This window comes from Atractosteus spatula, chromosome 9 (genome assembly GCF_055471065.1).
Source record: "Atractosteus spatula isolate fAtrSpa1 chromosome 9, fAtrSpa1.hap1, whole genome shotgun sequence".
NCBI classification, from domain to species: Eukaryota; Metazoa; Chordata; class Actinopteri; order Semionotiformes; family Lepisosteidae; genus Atractosteus; species Atractosteus spatula.
The window spans coordinates 10,388,639-10,407,181 of record NC_142714.1 but is presented as its reverse complement, the minus strand read 5'-3'; the positions used below and the strand labels follow the sequence as shown (position 1 = coordinate 10,407,181).

At 47.7% G+C, this 18,543-nt stretch overlaps 1 protein-coding gene across 1 annotated transcript in view; it reads left to right on the top strand.

Moving 5' to 3' along the window:
- Positions 1 to 9,807, top strand: part of peli2 (pellino E3 ubiquitin protein ligase family member 2) — a 31,739-nt gene extending 21,932 nt beyond the window's left edge. Inside the window, exons 3-6 of the mRNA XM_088926004.1 lie at positions 2,404 to 2,505; positions 2,913 to 3,110; positions 3,922 to 4,110; positions 4,923 to 9,807. Coding sequence (XP_088782130.1) covers positions 2,404 to 2,505; positions 2,913 to 3,110; positions 3,922 to 4,110; positions 4,923 to 5,501 — 1,068 coding nt within the window. The 3' untranslated portion in view covers positions 5,502 to 9,807. The remainder of the gene's footprint in view (positions 1 to 2,403; positions 2,506 to 2,912; positions 3,111 to 3,921; positions 4,111 to 4,922) is intronic.
- The last annotated feature ends 8,736 nt before the right edge of the window (positions 9,808 to 18,543 follow it).

Below are 18,543 nucleotides of genomic sequence, written 5' to 3'. Positions count from 1 at the left end.
AGATTGTTGTAGCGAGTGGCTGAAAGTACAGACAAGGAGCCTCTGGACCCTGCCCTTCTGGCCACTGTGTTTCTGGCAGGGCTGAACCCCGGCCCAGCACATGGGGAGAGACAGAGCTGTGCCCTGCAGGGTCTTCGGGCTGGCGAGTGGGCCTATTGATCATGATCATATGGTCTGTTCCCTTACTTCTGAAGGCTTTGTCAGTGGCAGGAGAGTGTTGTCCCACTGTGCAGGGGGTGGTTAATTAACAACATGGTGTACCACGGCTGAGCCAACCCCCCCAACACACACACACACACACACACACAAGGCAGGCACCCATTCCACCATCTGCCTCAAGCCTCCCTGCGTTAAGGACACACACTGCCCCCTGACCAAGTAGTGTCAAGTCTAAAAGAATAGAAATATTGTGCTTTTCACTCTGACGCTTCTTCTCATTGGGCTGTGGTTCTGGTAAACAAGACGTCAAAGCTTCAGGACGCGCACTCTGCCAGTCCCTAGTGAAAGCACAGTGTAGCCGATCCGACCCACTTTAACACACATTATTATTTCCTGTCGGTAAGTGGAAAAATTAGCACTGCTCATGCCAGCTGCCTCTCGCAAACACAGATGTCAGTCCCTGTTGGAAAGTCAAAGTAAATAGCACTTTAATTATGATACATATTGTGAAATGGTTAACACAGTGCAGTACATTTTGTTCTGATAAACATTTTTACTTGGAAGTACTAGTGTAATTTAAAAACATCATTGCCCAGGCAGCGCTGAGTGCAGCTTTTCCCATGGCTATTATTGCAGTGACCTCCATAGTTATTCATACTCCTGATGAAAACACATAACAGGTTTTTTGATTGCATGATCTTTTAAAAAAAACTTATGCTGTAAACATGGCAAACTAATATTTAAATATAAGTAATGAAAGCAAAAGGGTTACATTTATTCACGCCGCTGTAGTCAGTATTTTGTAAATCCTTCTCTGGCAGGGCTTACACTGCTGCCTATAGTATGCTGTGAGCTTCTGGCACTTTCAAAAGAGGGAATTTTGACTATTCCTCCATGCTTTGGGTTCTTTTTTATGTGTTGTTACCTATTTGTAGGTTTGGATGTGTGTGTTGTTGGAATCATTGTCGAGGTTTGGACAAGCTTGAGCTTCTTTGGACAGGGAACCAGATGTTTGGCCAGAATGTCCTGGTCCATGTCAAAGTTCATGATTCCTCCTTTCTTAAGAGCTTGAGCATCATCGGAAGGAAAATAACCCCAAAACATAACAGACCCTAGTAATATTTTACTGTGGGATTGAGTGTTTTCTCAACATGAGCTTCACATTTTATACACCAAACATAATGCTGATGAGCATGTCCAAAAGGCTCAGTTTTCGTTTAATCTTTTCTTAAGATGTGGTTACAGTTATCATTCAGTGGCAGTTTAGCAAATGCAAGTTGCCTCTTTATATGGTTCATTCTCAGAAGCAGCCACACTACGTAGCCATGAAGACCACGTTGAATGGTAGTTTTCGACACTTAGCTGGAGACTTCCAGCGCAAGCTGGAATGTAAATAGAAAGTGATAGATTGAGGTTTTTGTGATTATTTTTATTGCTTTTATTTCTCCCAACATCTTTATGTCAATGACCGTTTGCCTGTAGTCTTCAGAGAGCTCCCTGACCTCAACCAAGATGATGAATGCTACTAATGAATGACATGTTTGTCACCCTCTTTTACACCCCTAAGAAGGTTTTGGAGGCCGCTAAGTGGTTCCATGGTACTTCAAAAGAGCGGATTATTATTATTGTCAATTTGTTTTTGATTGAAATTTGGAGGACTTGTGTATGAGTGTGCTTATAAAACCAGGAAGCCAGGAAGCCACCACATGGATTGTCAATGCAAGAAAAAAGGTTCTTCTGTCACTGCGGTGATCGAGACCCATTCTCTATGTCAAAATGTCTTTTATTCCCTTCCCTAGTCTTTGATAAATTGTCAATTCTTGACAGCCTGCCAGGCACATTTCACTAAGTCTTTCTGTCACTTGAGGAGTTTATGACCTGAATCAGCTGAATTTCTGAATAAATATTTATTACAAGACATCATTTCTAGTCCTACATTTCTAAATTAATCTAACCTGTTTTTGTCTCTGCAGAAAGATGGTAGTATCAGGATCCAGACTAAGATGGGTCTAAACTGCATTGTGCCAAGTGAGGCGCAGTGTTTTTAGATGCTTAATGCCTCGTCCGAGTAATTAGAATTTGCTAACATTGTGTATTATGAATCTTTGGTCAAATATAGGCTGTGCCACTAGCCAAAGGTTCTGGAGAAATGGAAGGAGCCATGTTGTTCAGTCTGATACTCTGATTATTCATCTCGTTTCTACCTGTTTTCCAAGCAGTTGTGCTCATATTCTGTTGTTCCAGGCGGTGAACTGCAGGGGGCAGCACAGCATCTCCTACACGCTGTCTCGGAACCAGACTGTGGTGGTGGAGTATTGCCATGATAAGGACACAGACATGTTCCAGGTAATCAAAAAGTGTAAACATCACGGAAAGACAGAGGAAATTCTCTGTCTTATGACAAATAAATGAACCTACCTTATCCTCTTAATGATGCTCTTTAATACTATTATAAATAATGTATAGATGAATGATTTAGGTGTTGAATTGGCATCTAGGGAGACTTGGTGTTGCTTTGCAGTAGCGTTTTCTTTGCCTTGCACTGCAACTCCTGACATTTTGCAGACAGATCTTTTAAAAGTCAACATCCTTAACAGCTAGTGCGTGCAACTGTCCAAAAATTCAGGGTTGCACAATCCGAAAGACGGGAGTTAAAAATACATTACCTTCTGTTTCCCCTGCGTTCTGCATTTGGCTCATTATTTTGGTCTAGTGCCTTTCTTACAGAATTCTCCCTTTCTGCTCTGCTGCAGATTGGCCGCTCCACCGAGAGCCCCATTGACTTTGTGGTGACGGACACGGTGTCGGGGGGCCAAGGGGCTGAAGATGCCCCCATCACTCAGAGCACGATCTCCCGGTTCGCCTGCCGCGTGGTGTGCGAGCGCAGCCCTCCCTACACTGCCAGGATCTACGCTGCAGGCTTCGACTCTTCCAAGAACATCTTCCTGGGGGTCAGTGCGTTTCTGTACCAGTACCGGTACGGGTACCAGTACGAGTACCGGTACGGGTACCAGTACCAGTACCAGTACCAGTACGGGTACCAGTACGGGTACGGGTACCGGTACGGGTACCAGTACGAGTACCAGTACCGGTACGGGTACCAGTACGAGTACCGGTACATGTCTGAACATCTTCCTGGGGGTCAGTGCGTTTCTGTACATGTGCCAGTACATGTCCGAGTACCAGTACGAGTACATGTGCCAGTACATGTCCGAGTACCAGTACATGTCTGAGTACGTGTACCAGTACGGGTACATGTCCGAGTACGGGTGCCAGTATGAGTCCATGTACATGTACCAGTACATGTGCCAGTACGGGTACATGTGCCAGTACATGTCCGAGTACCAGTACGGGTACATGTGCCAGTACATGTCCGAGTACATGTACATGTCCGAGTACGGGTGTGCTTTCAGCATGAGGCGTGAAGGTCCAGTGACAGGAGGAGGATGTGAAGGGTGGTGGGGTGCATGGTGCTTGATTAAAATGTCTGAACGTTTTTAATAAAATGAATTTACCGGCGACATCTAATGGTGGTTGGGGTGGGGGGTGCCTTGGTTGAATAGTTGATGCCGATCTGATATGGAAACGGCAAATCTCTAAGCTTTGCCCTTCCTGGGCGCGGTCTCGCCGACCGTACCGAACGGTTGTCCGAGAGAGCGGCGCGCTTCGGAAGCGCAAACCCCAGCGTGGGTGGCTCGCGGCCTCCGCCCCGCTGCGTTCCCACGCCCCGCCCCCTCTGACGGCCGCCCCTCTGCCCCGCAGGAGAAGGCGGCCAAGTGGAAGAACCCCGACGGCCACATGGACGGGCTGACCACCAACGGCGTGCTGGTGATGCACCCGCGCGGCGGCTTCACCGAGGACTCCAAGCCCGGCGTGTGGAGGGAGATCTCCGTGTGCGGCGACGTCTACACGCTGCGGGAGACCCGCTCGGCGCAGACCCGCGGCAAGCTGGTCAGTCCACCGGGGAAAGGAGGCTTGCAAGCAGGGAGGGGTGAAGAGGGGCGTGGGTGTGGGGGAAGGCTTTGTTCACAACTGCCCGTCCTTCCGTTCGGGATACCAACAGGAGGAGCTACAGCACGTTTCTAATGGATGGGTCTGTGGACGTTGAAAGATCCTTCATGCGGCCTGCTGTACTTAAACCTAGCATCTTGCTGACTTGTCTCGTAGAGGGACATAGTCGTGGGGAAACTAGAAATAGGCTCAATCAGATCAGGAGAAGTTCTGGAGAAAGGGGGGCATCTTCTAAAGACATTGCACTAGAGGTGAAGCACAATTTTAAACCTTCAGGGGTAGGATGGAAAACCTTAATAATTAAAGGGGTTGTTTATTTTTATGGTCTTCTTTCCTTTAGGTGGTTATTTTTGAGAATGTCATAGACCTTTCTTGTTAGATGCTTTATAAAAATACTCTTAAGTGACAAGGCTGCTTGAAAGTATTTTGCTGGCGATGCATTTAACTTTCTTTCCAACTGACCGGTCAGTAGCAAAATAAGTGGTGTTACTTATTCTCAGGCCACACCAAGGCTTTGTCGAGTCCAATCATTTATTTAAAAACTTGACTAAAATTCCGTCTTGTCCTTCCATTGTTTTTTGTTCTGCATGAAGTTCACAGCCGCGAGTGGTCTTTTTGTGTGCATCGAACACTTGGTTTTTCTGATGGAACTTTGCCTTGCGCCGGGCCGATGGGAGATGGAGACATCCCTGCCGGCTGACGGGGGGCCTGCGAGCTCGCCTTGAGCCGTGTGCGGTTGTGCCCCCCTGCAGGTGGAGAGCGAGAGCAACGTGCTGCAGGACGGCTCTCTGGTGGACCTGTGCGGCGCCACCCTGCTGTGGCGCACGGCGGACGGGCTCTTCCACACGCCCACGCAGAAGCACATCGAGGCGCTGCGGCAGGAGATCAACGCGGCCCGGCCCCAGTGCCCCGTGGGGCTCAACACCCTGGCCTTCCCCAGCATGCAGCGCAGCCGCGACCTGGGCTCCCTGGAGGACAAGCAGCCCTGGGTGTACCTGGCCTGTGGCCATGTGCACGGGTACCACAACTGGGGCCATCGCTCTGAGCACGAACCCAACGCCCAGCGGGAGTGCCCCATGTGCCGCGCGGTGGGGCCCTACGTGCCCCTGTGGCTGGGCTCCGAGCCCGCTTTCTATGTGGACACGGGTGCCCCGACTCACGCTTTCGTGCCCTGCGGACACGTCTGCTCGGAGAAGTCGGCCAAGTACTGGTCGGAGATCCCCCTGCCTCATGGCACGCACGCCTTCCATGCGGCCTGCCCCTTCTGTGCCACACAGCTCAGCCCTTCTCAGGGCTGTGCCAAGCTCATCTTCCAGGGTCCCATTGACTGAGCTGGCACACGCAGCGCTCCGATGGAATGGGGGAACAGAGCGAGGTGGAGTGGATACACTGTGAAGCTTCTGACTTCCGTTTTAATTTCTTTTTTTTAATATCCGGAAACGGGGAATCTGTCGGTAAGGTTCCACGGGCTGAGGTGCTGCTTGTAAGCTGCTCCCCCTGGTAAGTCTCATGGACCGTGACCGCAGCCTGCTGCCAGGATGACGGCTCGCCCAGAAGAGGCATCGGATCAGGGCTCTTGTGACCAGTCATGCTCCAGTTGTGGGTTCCTGAGCACCGGCCCAGCGAATGGGGCAAATCTGTGGATTTCTCTTGTCTCTGCCCTCTTTACCTCTCATGTGCACAGTGCTGTTAACCTGTGCTGCTTTTTCACAGGCCGTTTCAGGGCTTTCTCAAAACTCCTTGCATCCATTTACAATCAGAAAGCCAGTTATCAGAAAAGACCACAGCACACCAGACCCTGCTCTGCAACCCCATGTAAACTCCAGGCAGAGAGGCAGACATCTGACGCCAAAATCGAACCCAGGAGCTGTGAGACTGTGCTTACCACCCTGCTTCAGTGCCACATAGAATTCATCCTCATAAAACTCAATTTACTGAAGCTGATGGATTTAGAGTAGATGATCATGCCTTTCAGATAATCGGGCTCTTCAGGCTTTTTGTGAGAATTTAGCCTACTTTGTCCATGGAACACTGATAAGCTAATGAGTGACCTCAGTGGCCACACGTTTCTGCCCCAGCCCTGGAGTGAGCCGGGTTCAGTAAGGCTCCTGTGGCCTGGCGCTCGGAGATTCCTGTCCTGGAGCTGTGCTGCGAAGGAGCTTGGTGTAGGCTGGTGGTTTTTGGGTTACTGCAGAGTTATCAAGGCTTTCTGCCCAGGTCAGATAGCTGGGCTGCTGCTTGACAAAAGAGACGATGGGCATCCCAGGGATCTGATTTATCTCAGTTTTATCAATCAGTTAGCTTTGACCGCATCTCATGTCCAGACCCATGGTGGTATGTCTTCATGCTAAGCTTTTGCTAATTGATTTTTCTCCGACTCGCCAAATATCTGATTAAGATGGAAGGCATTTCCGATTGCAGCAACAGTATACACAATGGTTAAATCTGCCCACATCCCTGCCATCCTGTTGTTTTCTGTGTTGGCGCATGAACTAGGTAAGAAGCATCTTCTCCACTGGCCCTGCGGAGAAACTGAGCGAGAGACCCTGGCTGGAGAAGGCAATGGACATGTGGTTTAGACCAGCCCTTCGTCAAGACTCCATATAAAGATATGAACCAGAGCCTGGCGCTCCAGTCTGGACCTGGGAAAGATATTTTTACACGATAAAAATGAGCTATTTTAATCAAATGGGGAGTTTTTATGAAGAGATATTTAAAAATTGTTTTTACACGTCCATCAGTAAAGCTCACAAGATTTTTCTTGTTCTTCCTATTGAATATTTTACTACACAGAGGCCCTTGTACAGTTTTATAATTTAAAGGATGTTAATATATTTTATCTAGTATACTCCTCTGAGCATATGCTTTCATGTCTATATGCATGTGTGGCTGCATGTGTCTGTGTGGTTGAGGGCTGTGTACAGAGGATGTATATGCACCCTCCTTCTTTCCAGTGCTTTAGGAAAGGACAGGCTTTGGCACAGCTGACCAGAATGCTGTTGCTTTATATACAATCACTTTTAAACTCCACAATATGCTGTGACAAAGCATGTTCCACCGTATATGTATTATTGCAGTTGATAATGACCAAGAGAACAGTTCATTCCCCTAAAGTGTAATGTAGCAATGATGGTTTTAATGGACACTGATGGGTTTCACTTCATCAGCATGTTCAAATCTTGAGCAGTATTCACCGTTGCTGTAAACTAGGGCTGCTAAGCCAAGGTGGGGTGCTTCCCCTTTATTTATGTGATAATTATCAGGTCAGTTTAACAATTTGCCCTGGTTCTGAATTTTCTCTTCCAAATTGCTTTTGGAGAGTCAAAAACCTTGCATATTGGGTTACCCACACAGACATGCATGCCTTCCTTCATTGTTCATATGTACACATCGTTTCTCCAGTCTAAAATTTGCATTGTGTTTTGGCTTTACTTCCATACTGTTCTAAATAAAACTTTTCACACTCCCATATCCCATGAAGGCCAAAAGAGTTTATGCCAACTTTGTTGTATGTTTCAGGGAGAAGCAGCCTGGGTCTTTTGAATGGACTGCTAGACATTCCATTAGGTTAGTGAATTTGCCAAGGTAGAGCTGTACTCAACAGAAAAGCAAGCAGGAGCAGATTTTTAGGAGCCAGTTCCTTTTGTGACTGTTAAGAATCCACAACGGTTCTTGTGAACAGAAAAAACACTAATGATCCCAGCAGAGCATCTCCCAGTGTAAACAGCTGTCTTTACGGTGCTGTGCTCTGCTTTGATGAAAACCAAAGGCTTTTGTCAACCCTGGAATGGCTGTTTTCTTGCTGATTTACTGTGCTGACAGATGGTACCACTTACATACACGGTAATAAAGGATGACATTATTAGATTAGGTCACGGAACACAGGGAGATAAATATTTGTCGTTTTCCAGAAGCTGTGTCATGAGCAGACTTTAAATTAGACCACTTCTGTACTTATTAAGCTTAGTTAAGGTGGCATGTCCTTAACCATACCGGTTCAGCCAAACTGGTTATTTAACCTGGATTGCTCACCTTCACAAACCGTGCTCGACAGAATAATATTTTCAAAGAAAAACATAAGTTAATGGAAGCGGTGTCGGAATTGCAGTGTCCGATCTTTTAAGAAAGAAGGTGCTGGTCGCCTGTAATGTTCTGCAGATCAACAGGGACTGTGAGGCAGTGAAGGAAACCTTTCAACTTTTCTGTGCATTTGAAAGGTTTTTACAGCTGCACAGTTCGCACAAAGAACTGGTGGTCCAAATCTCCAACTGAATTTGGCTACCAGTGTCTGATATGCCTGTAGCTAGTGCAGATTTTAAAAACGCAGAGTGCCTGAGGAAGACGTAGGGCTGCAGCCTTTTACTGTCAGAAGCTGCATCCACCAGAACATGTGGCTTATCCACAAGGGGGTTGCTCGTGCAGAGGTGCTCCCTGCCTGCAGGTAACGGGTGTAATGAGGCTATCTGTTCCAGTCGGGAACATCTCAGACAGGCCTGCACCACAGCTTTTAACACTTCACAGGGGCTGTGCTCTTGTCGCATCCTGAGAGTTAGGACTACTTACACAAAAACCAGGGATGCACAAACAGCTTTTTTTTCCGCCCTAAGAGTTTTGACTGTGCCCCTGCGATTGTACTGATGAGTAGTATATGCGCTAAAGATGTGCAGAAAATCATTAATGTTACTGACATTTCCCTCAAGCGACATCCTCTCGGAGGGGAGAATATTTTGCAAAAACGCAGGCAGCCAGGTTTCATAAGACAAATTTATAGTGCGTGGCATATTAATACAGTGGTGGCTGTGCACTGTTTTTTTTTTCCCAACTCCATTACTTAATTTAACAAATTCCTTATAAGGGCTTAGAGGGGCCAGGTCTCCCAAGGCTTACCCATAGGTAAATTAAAAACGTGTGTAAACCCTTGGTTTCTGAGGACTGGAGTTGCCCACAAGGCATTCACTGGAACTAAAATGGATTGGTGTGTGTGCTGCCAGACGCCGCCACCACCACAGGGCTGTGTGCTTTGAATTGAATGTGTATCTTGTGTTAAAGGGGAGGGCGAACGTGGGCGCTGTGCATGTGAGCACAGCCTGGCTGGTTGGGCGCTGCAGTGGCCCAGTGCAACCCAGCAGGCTCCCCCTTTCCCCCACAGACTGCTGGAGCCCCTCGGGCGGAGAGAGGAGAGCGAGGGCAGCAGCTGCTCTTGGCCTTGCAGGCTGCCATCTCCGAGGTGCAAAGACCTGGGGAAACGCGGGATGCCACTGGGGCGGCTCGTAGGAGGAAGACTCGCTTTTCACTGTGCTTGTCGTAACACTGATCCAAAAACAACTATTCTAAAACCAGAACTGAATTCGGGGGGGGTTAAGTGCAATCAGTATGATAGATGAGTAATCCAAGTAAATTAAAAAAAGTAGGAACGGGGTAACACCAGGAGGGATGGCAGCGCTGCACCTCACCGAATGGAGCTCCAGCTCGGGGCGTCTCCCAGTCGGCATGCCTGATTCACTGATTGACGCGCGGGAGACGATCAGTGCTGGGGAAGGCTGCTGGGGTTCTCTTTCTGTTCTTAACCTTTGTACACTCACGGGGTGCTTGGACGCCCTAACAGCCTACTTTACTAAATAAAGGCAGAAAAGAAAACCGTGTGTTTTTTTTTTAATATCTTTGAGGAGAAGGTGGGAAGCACTGGAAGATGGTCGCGTGTAGGTGCTCAATGTGGACATTTTGGATGATGTGGAAACCCCACGTGCTCTCTAGTGGGAATCGAGCATATCTTCAGTGAAAAAGAAGATATCGAACCAGTAATTGCTTGCATTTATTTAGCGATTTTCATTCCAGAGATGTCCAAAGCTCTTTACACGCAGAAGAGGACCCACTCAGGTGCAGCGCTCGCCTGGGTAAAATGCCAGCTGTCAGATGGAGAGAAATTGTTAAAGATAAAGGGTAAAGCAAACCTTTACAGGTTCAAGAGTAGACCTGTAACTGCCGTAAGTTATCAGGACCAGTTTCCCAGTTGTGCGAGACCTCATTTTCTGACGGGATTAGTTAAAAAAAGCACACAACAGAGGCTAGTTTATTCAACATACGAGGCAGCGGTGGGGTTGTAATGAAACTCCTGTGCCTTTGACATGGTCACTGACTGCTTCCCATGTCGAATTAGTTTAAACGCACTCCTGCTTCCTCTACGTAAAAAAGGGGATTTTACTGTAAAACTTGTGCCATGGGATACCGCAGAAAAGGGAGGAACTCATTGCTGCTGTTGGATGAATTTATAATTGTATATTTCTTCTTAAAACCTAGTACAGAGTAGTAGTACAGAGACCACTGGGCTGTTTTGCAGCATAATCTGGATATAATCACATTTTCCTCCTGGAACATGAGATGCCAGTAACCAATGAAAAACGCTTGTTTTTATAGTCAAGTTCTGTAGAGAGAGGAGGTTCCTTTTGCTTGGATACTTAACCTCGGACTCTGTTCAGATCTGTTGGATAAACACCCAGGCTTTACTGTCACTATGACTCCATGACTGTGGAAAATGGAGACGGTCTAGTTTTAATGTTCCTGAAGCTCTTAAGTAGAGCAGTACATAAATCAGAAAGGCTAAAAAGTGTGATGTTTGAATAATTAAAAACATTGCTTCCTTTTCTTACTGCAAAAGGCTAAACTGCTGCATTGTGTCAAAAAGCCAACCTTTTAATTTCCTCTGGAGAAATATTTGCTGTCAGATTTTATCAATAAATTATTCTTTCATTCTCCAAGTCTGTACATGTTACAAGGCTGTAATCTGGTTTATAATGTATCTTAAAGAAGCAGTAATTGAATCTTGATCGGGGTTCTCCAGTGTGTCATTACAGCCAGAGAAAAAAGAACAGAAGACATTTTAGTGTCTAAGAGAATATGTGGAGGTGTGTTTTTTTTAATTCAAGACTTGAGTATTTGCTACCTCATTCCTCAAGAGGATGGCCAATATTGGAGACAAGGCTAAACAAACAAATATGTTGTTGGCCTTAGCTTTTTTGGAGCTTAGAGACTGGGGTAATGTAGTCCTTTTTAATCAAACATATTCATGCACAGAGGGATACTTCATTGACCACATATCCTCCTCTTTGTCTATTTCCTTAATTCAGATGCGTGTGCTAAGCGACTCAAGAGAAGACAGAGCAAAAAGAACCAGGCTCTGTGTTTAACATTTTGCAGTGAGCGCTATGTATAGGATTTCTCAAAGGAGCTGAACTGAGACTCTCATCTGGCACTTCTGGTACTGGAGACAATGGAAATTTATTTTAGTAGGTAACTGGTACTGAAGAAAGCACTGCACTCCTGGAAAGGGAAACAGACGTGCACTATGGACTACAATTTCTCCATCGTGGTCTTGTTCGTTAGAAGTCGTGCCACATTCCTGAGCACCTAAGAGGCTGGGACATATCAGAGGTGGTATGAGGCCGGAGTAACTTCCCCTGCTGTAAATTGTTGGAGGCTATACCGAGATTTGCGAAGAAACCTAGCAGGAGCTCCTACTAGCGGTCCCGACTGGCACTGCAGACCGGTGAGAAAGAGCTCAAGACTTTATTCGGTAGCGTCTTAATTAACAGAGAGCTTGGACTCCCTCTTGTGGCGCTCTCTTGAAAGTCTTGAAGCATCTCTGGTAATTTTACTATACTAGAGAAGGATTGCTAGTAAATTGCATCATTTCTGCTTCGATTGTAGAATTTTAGGTAACTTTGCTGTAATATAGCTGCATATATTTCAAAGTCCAAGACCAATCTTGCCGGCTTGAGTCCGGCAAACTTTTTAAGGCTTAAGGTCTCTCTACAATGTAGGCCCGGGGCGTTCCCCAGTGCCAACTGGAGCCCTCTCCTCGATGTGTAATTATTCCGAGCGTTTATTTGTATTTCCACCAGGAAGAGACTCTGTGATTAGAGTGGCCTGCAGTGGCTCCTGCGCTTGAAGATGCAATTTCGACAATATTTCTGAGTGAATGTTGTTAACTTTTTTCCTATTAAGAAATCACCTTTTTTTTATTAACGGGGTCTGTTGCTACAGTTTCTCTCCCCGTGGCAGTTCATCTGTGGCGGTCCTCCTTACTGTCTCCCTGCACGGGCAGCGGTGTAACAAGAGAGGCGGGAGGCTGGAGCAGCGGCTCGCTACCCGGGCGTGCTAGCCACTGAGGTAAAGGACGGACGGTAGCAGAGCCAGCTGCCCAGTCCGGTGTTGAATGCGGGGAACGGGAAAGGGGACCCCCTATTGAAAGAGGAAGGAGAAAGAGAAAATGAGTGCAAAATTGAGGGCTTCAGAGTCTCGGGCTCAGGCCGCCCGCCAGTCTCCTTCGGGAGCGCTGCGATATAATCGTTTCTAGCGTTGCTTTGACAGTCTCGCCACAACCCGAACTTCACGGGGGGAAAACTGACAAATGCGATCGAAACACAGCGAGCCAAAACCCTTTCCCGAGTCAGAAACGTTGTGTGCATTCCCGTATTTCTGTGCGGAAATATTAAATGAACCGTATTGTTGGACATAATAAGGCGAAACTAGTGGGAGAACGGAGATCTTGAGCAACTAGCCCTGCTGCGGCCAAACAGAATGGCTTTGTTCTTCATGATCGGAAAAAAAAACCCTGAAATACGTAATTTGCAAGAAACACACTAGATGGAGACAAATACTAGACAGAACTCACTTTCACACGTATCCCCCGAACGTCTCCGCTGACTTTCCCTTTTCACCTGGCGCAGTTCTGCCTGCTAACTTTGGGAGGGGGCTATGCTGACAGGCATTGGGACCGATTTAGATTTTTTTATTTGGAACAAAACTACGCGCTTGCATGCCATCGGTTTTCCTGATGCCCTATTGATCAATACTACTCGGTTAACTTTTTTAATGTCAAGAATTAGGGGTGAAATTCCGCTTTGTTCACAATGCTGAGAGGGTATTACCAGTAGTGTAAGCAGCCTTACGGCACGTTCGGGCCTGTGGTGGACATCGCACAGACGGTCAGGCTGCGAAGAAGCCGGCGGCTCAATGGAGAACAGGTGTCTCATCCCGTTCCGTATCTCCTGGAAATCTGTATCCGTCTGCGAAATGCGCAATCCGTTTCGTCAGGGACGCATGATTGTTCTCATCCTCCACATACACAATTATTTGTATGTACCACATAAGGACCAAAGATGCACACAGGCTTTGTGTCACTTCTTTCGGGCTCCCCTGTCTTGTGTAAACATAATTTTAGCTTTCACTCAAGTGGTGGCGGTTTTTTGTTACGTTCCTCTAATCCCTAGCAAACGCATCAAATGCACGGAGAAACCGATATAAACACACACAAACAACAGGTTCCTTTTTTTATCCCGATTCTAAAAAGCACAGGCGCAAACATGAAGGCAGGAACTGCCTGTATCGCCATTACGGGGGGGGGGTTACAGATTTCCAGCTGATACTGAACTGGATACGACAGGAGGCCCGGGCTTCTGCCGGTGTAGCTCCGCCCGACCCAGCACAGCCAGACGCTGAACTCGATACTGAAGACCCTTGTAGACGTTTGCCATAGTAAATGGATCTTTAAGCGCAGAAAAAAAAAAACGTGTTGTACTGTTATCATGCAGTAGCATGACTTCACAGCGTAGCTTGCGAGGAAACTATGAATAACGATAGCGAGGTCACGGACGCTACACAAATTCGGGGTGCTAACCTTTCACAGAGAAAAGGAAAAACAGGCCGCTTTCTGCCAACTGATATATATATATAACTGCATAATAAATGGGGGGAAAAATCAATAAATGTTAAAACACAGCGAATTACATAAATGGAATTGCTGTGCGTTCCCATGAAGGAGCAATCAGGTTATGAGGTCAAAGGTCATTGCTCAGACGTTCGGCTCCGGCACACTGGCAGACCGGTTCGTACAGCATAGAATGAAATGCCCGGGTTCCTACTCTTATTTAAAACAGTTCCTGAGAGGTTTGTGAACGTGGCTCATTTCCTGTGCCTGTCATGCTGGCTGTGTGCTCCTCCTCTCCTCAGTGGTTCTCTGCCCTGGTAGTTCTGTCTGCAGCTGGACTCGGAGCAATGAGAGGAGAGGCAAGTCGCTCTCTGGCTCAGCAGACAGCCAGGGGCTCGCCTCTCATTTCGCTGCCTGGTCCCCAGAAGGAGTCAGACACTTGCAGTCTGCAGTTTCAGATTGGAAATGTTGGCACCTTGTAGCCTGATTTCCTTTCGCCCCGGCAGCCAAGCAAAGCTGGGCCGGGTCAGTACTGCCCAGAGCGTCCTGTAAGGACAGCCTGGTGCTGGTGGACCAGTAGGTGGAGCTCTTCCCTCTGGGCCGGGCCAGGCCAGTGAGCGGGCACAGTGCTCTGTTGGACGTCCTGTCACTCAGATGAGACGCGACAGGATCAGGTCGGGAACCTCCAAGTCCTGGCTGAATTCCGCTGTGCGCTTGCACAATCTCACCTCCCTCAGTCTTCCCTATCGCACCCCTCTACCTGACCTGCTGGGACATGGGGCCCCTCTGACCTGTCAAGTGCTCTGGGGTGAAAAGTGTTAGTATTGTTATTATTAAACTCACTAGAGGCTGTTTCTTTCTGAGGCAGTTCAAGACATTAGGAGTGTCATAGGAAGCAATGACCCCTTTCTACACATCTGTCATGGAGAGTGTTCTGACCTTCTGCATCACTGTGCGGTTTCGCAACATGTCTGTCCTGGACGAGAAGCAGCCAGAGAGAGTAGTGTACTTCCCCCCAACTGTATTACTGTAATAATAATAATAATAATAATAATAATAATAATAATAATTCCTTACTCTTATAGAGCCCTTTTCTGCCCTCTTCACTCCACTCCAAGCTGTTTACAGGTAATGGGGATCCCCTCCACCCCCACCAGTGTGCAGCCCCACCTGGATGATGCTCCAGTCCTCTCCCCACACGCCAGCTCTCAGTGGGGAGGAGAGCAGAGTGATGAAGCCAGTTCAGAGAGGGGGATTATTAGGAGGCCATGACCAGTAGGATATACCTTCCCTCTGTGGATGGAAACGCACAGCTCTAAAGACCCTGCCCAGCCTCTGATCATTTTGCTTCCCTCTGGTAGGCGGCTGAGGTCTAAGCAAACTCCATGCACATGCCTAGTTGTTATGGCAATAAAGTGTTGAAATGAAATGATTATGCTGGATTGTTGAATGTGTGAGAACTGTGATCTGACAAAGCTGAAAGATCTCTCTCTCTCTGACAGGAAGGCAGGCTGTTCCTTCAGCGGAGTGCAGCTCACCTGACTGCTCGCGATGGAGGCTCAGAGCCAGCAGTCTGAGGTGTCCATCATGTGTCACTACCTCAGGCAGAGGGGGAGAGAGCCGGGCTGCTCTTTCTTTAACAGGCCTGACAGTGATTGTTGGGATTTGTGTCGTCCATCACCTGCAGTCAGTACGGGGATCAAAGACCCGGAGCTGAGAGGCACCTGGGTGGGAGACGTCAGCTCGTATCTGCAGGTGAGGCAACACTGTCCCGTGAATTCCCCTGTCTCTCTCTCTCACACGCTGCCCGGCCTACAGGCTCAGTCTGGGTCTGGGTCCAATCGTACAGCAGTGTCGAGGAGCAGGCGCAGAAGCGGGCTGAGGGGAGGGGGCTGCTTTTGGCAGCTGTAATCCCAGGGCCGACAGCGCAGACTGGGGGAACAGCCACAGGACAGTGATCGTGACAGCAGCCTGTCTCACACTTCCTGGGCAGGCCGCTCGGTGGGGCCGCAGGGAACCCCGATCCGGCCTCTGCAAGTCACGGGCGCTGGACTCTACAGTGGGGTGCGTGTGGACTGGCGTGACTGGGCTGACCTGGGACTAGGCTGGAACAAAACAAAGAACTCGAACACGTTTCCCAGTGGGGGCACAGCTCAGTAATTAAACCTTCATCTGGCTGTATTTGATTTTGTTTCCCTTTCTTTGGTGATTTCTGCTCACTTCGCTATCTGACCCCGCGTAGACGACCCCCCCCCACACACACACACGCGCGCCACACCGTCCCCCCTCCCGCTGGCGAAATGCCACAGGTGGCTGGGGGCTGTGCGCGCGACTGTCAATAGGATACCTTCACTGGCGCGCGGTAATCTCTGTAATTTCCTTGGTCACACCACGAGCTTCTGAGGGAAATGATATGCATATCGCAGGCTGTAAATAAGAGATAGTTTTTTTCTTCTGAAATAAAATAAAAACTCACGCGCTCGCACTCGCACGCGCGCACGCACACACACACACACAACAACCGCATGTATGTCTCCGTTTTAATGTAGTCAACTTGGCAGTAATTTTAATCTCCCGGCAAATTGAACTGGTAGGGGATCGTGGCAAGCGTTGGATGAATGTTATTAATTCTCAGCAATATCTATCTTGTACAATTAGTCACTGTTTGCCGCTGAAAATGTCTCATTAATTATCTCCACCCGTTACTGAAGTTTCGCTTACCTCCTTCAGCTTGAAACGCGGTAGTCAGAGGTCCTTGTTTCTCTGTCCAATATGAAAACGCACCTCCGCAAACAAGGAGAAGGTATTTGAAAGCCTTTTAATTCTCCTCTCCCCCCCCCCCCCCCCACCTCCTTTTTTTCCTTGATTCGAGCAGCAGCGGGGCTCTGCTCGCTGTATAATAGCTTTCATGGTATAATTGATCATTTTTAGCGCGGTAAAAACGTAACGCGCTCAGCACAGCTGTATGAATATTAAATATTAAATTTGATTTCACACTCGGCGTTAAATTGAACCCATCTTTCACTCTCAAACGCCTGCCTTCTCCCCGATCTTGTGCAGTTCCACATTAAGGGCAAATAAAAATAAACGCGTTTGTTTACTCGTTTATTTATTTGTTTATCAATGTTGCGACTTCAAAGCTTATGGCTGGCAGACGTGACGCCTTTTTTTTTTCTTTAATGAATGTTTCACCTCCGTACATTGTTTTTTTTTTATCTGCATTTCGCATTTTATGTTAGAAAATTCAAACCGGCTCGGCTGAAGGGTTATTGGGGGTGATTTCTTTTTTTTTTACCTGTGGAATGAGGAGCCAGGAAAGCGCTGGAATGTTCCAGGAGCTGGGCTCCCTGCCACAGGCCGTCATCGCCTGTCTCCTGCCATTCGCCAAGACTGAGCCCTCCCAGTCCTTCCACTGCCGCTTAAGACTGGAGAGTCAGGATTTAGTTCCTGGTGGGCCCGGTCTCTCTAGTTTTCTTGGTTTTGTTCTACATGTGCTCTCGGTAACATACTTGGTCTAATTATTTCATTAGGTAAACAGATGGAACACCTCTGAGCTGGCTGTGGCCAGTTGTGAAAGCACTTAAGATTACTGTTCTGTATGTCTGATCAAGATGACCCTAGGCCCTTCAGGAACTGGTTTAAGATGCTTATGTGTGGCTATAGAGACAAATGCCCTTCTTTCTTTGTGTCCTGTGGATTATACACATTATGTAAGAATCATACAAATTATTTCAACTGCTATTTGCCAGACAAACACTCCACCATAGAGCGCCACGCTGACTTGTTCATTGAGAAGAAATCTGAGAACGCAACATTTTTTCAAGTCTCAATATGCCGGGAGTTTCCAGTGTTTGATTCTGGACCCTTTGGGATTCTGTGTCCCACAGTCGATGGTGAATGTACACGTTGATACTACGCGGTCAGAGGAGAATCAGAAACCTGTGAGAGGACAGAGGTGACAAAGCCTCTTGAATTCTAGATTTCCTTTCCTCTCCAGTGCAGAGAAGCAGGGAGGGCACTAGTCACATCCTGTACTGAGCACCTAATAACCGCTGGCTGTCCTGCGGTCAGCTGTGAGGGCGACGGGTTGAAATTCGCTCTGTGGTGAATTCATTCTGCTTCACTTCCCAAGACAAGACCACTGTACAGGGAGCAGACGTTTGGGAGAAGAAGTCTTATTTTTGTCCACTCTGTCCTCCTCCTTTTCTTCACTCCTTAATGGAAAAAAAGGTGTTTGAGACATAAATGCTGTCATTTACTTACATGTTTTTAACATTAACTCAACTGTCCATGCAGTGTACTGGGGCAACATGTGAATATTCGTATAAATGCCAGGCTATCTGGGGAAGCATTTTCTTCACGTATTGAACATTTTCTCTGGAATAATCCCAGTGAAAGTCCAGGAACTTGTCTCTTAGTGGACATTTAATCTCACGGTGACGCGGCTCACTGGATTCCACAGAATGCTGACTATGTGAAAGAGCCAGCCTGATGTTTGGCAAAGAGTCCGACTCCTGATCAGGGGAGATCTCAGAATTCCCTCTCCTACTGTCCCGTTTCCCCTTTCTCTTTCCCCTCCTCGTTCCCTCGTTCCCCCTCTCGCGCGGTTCAGGAGCAGCTGTGCCATGACATCCACGGCACAACGAGGGGGCCAAATTACTTTAATT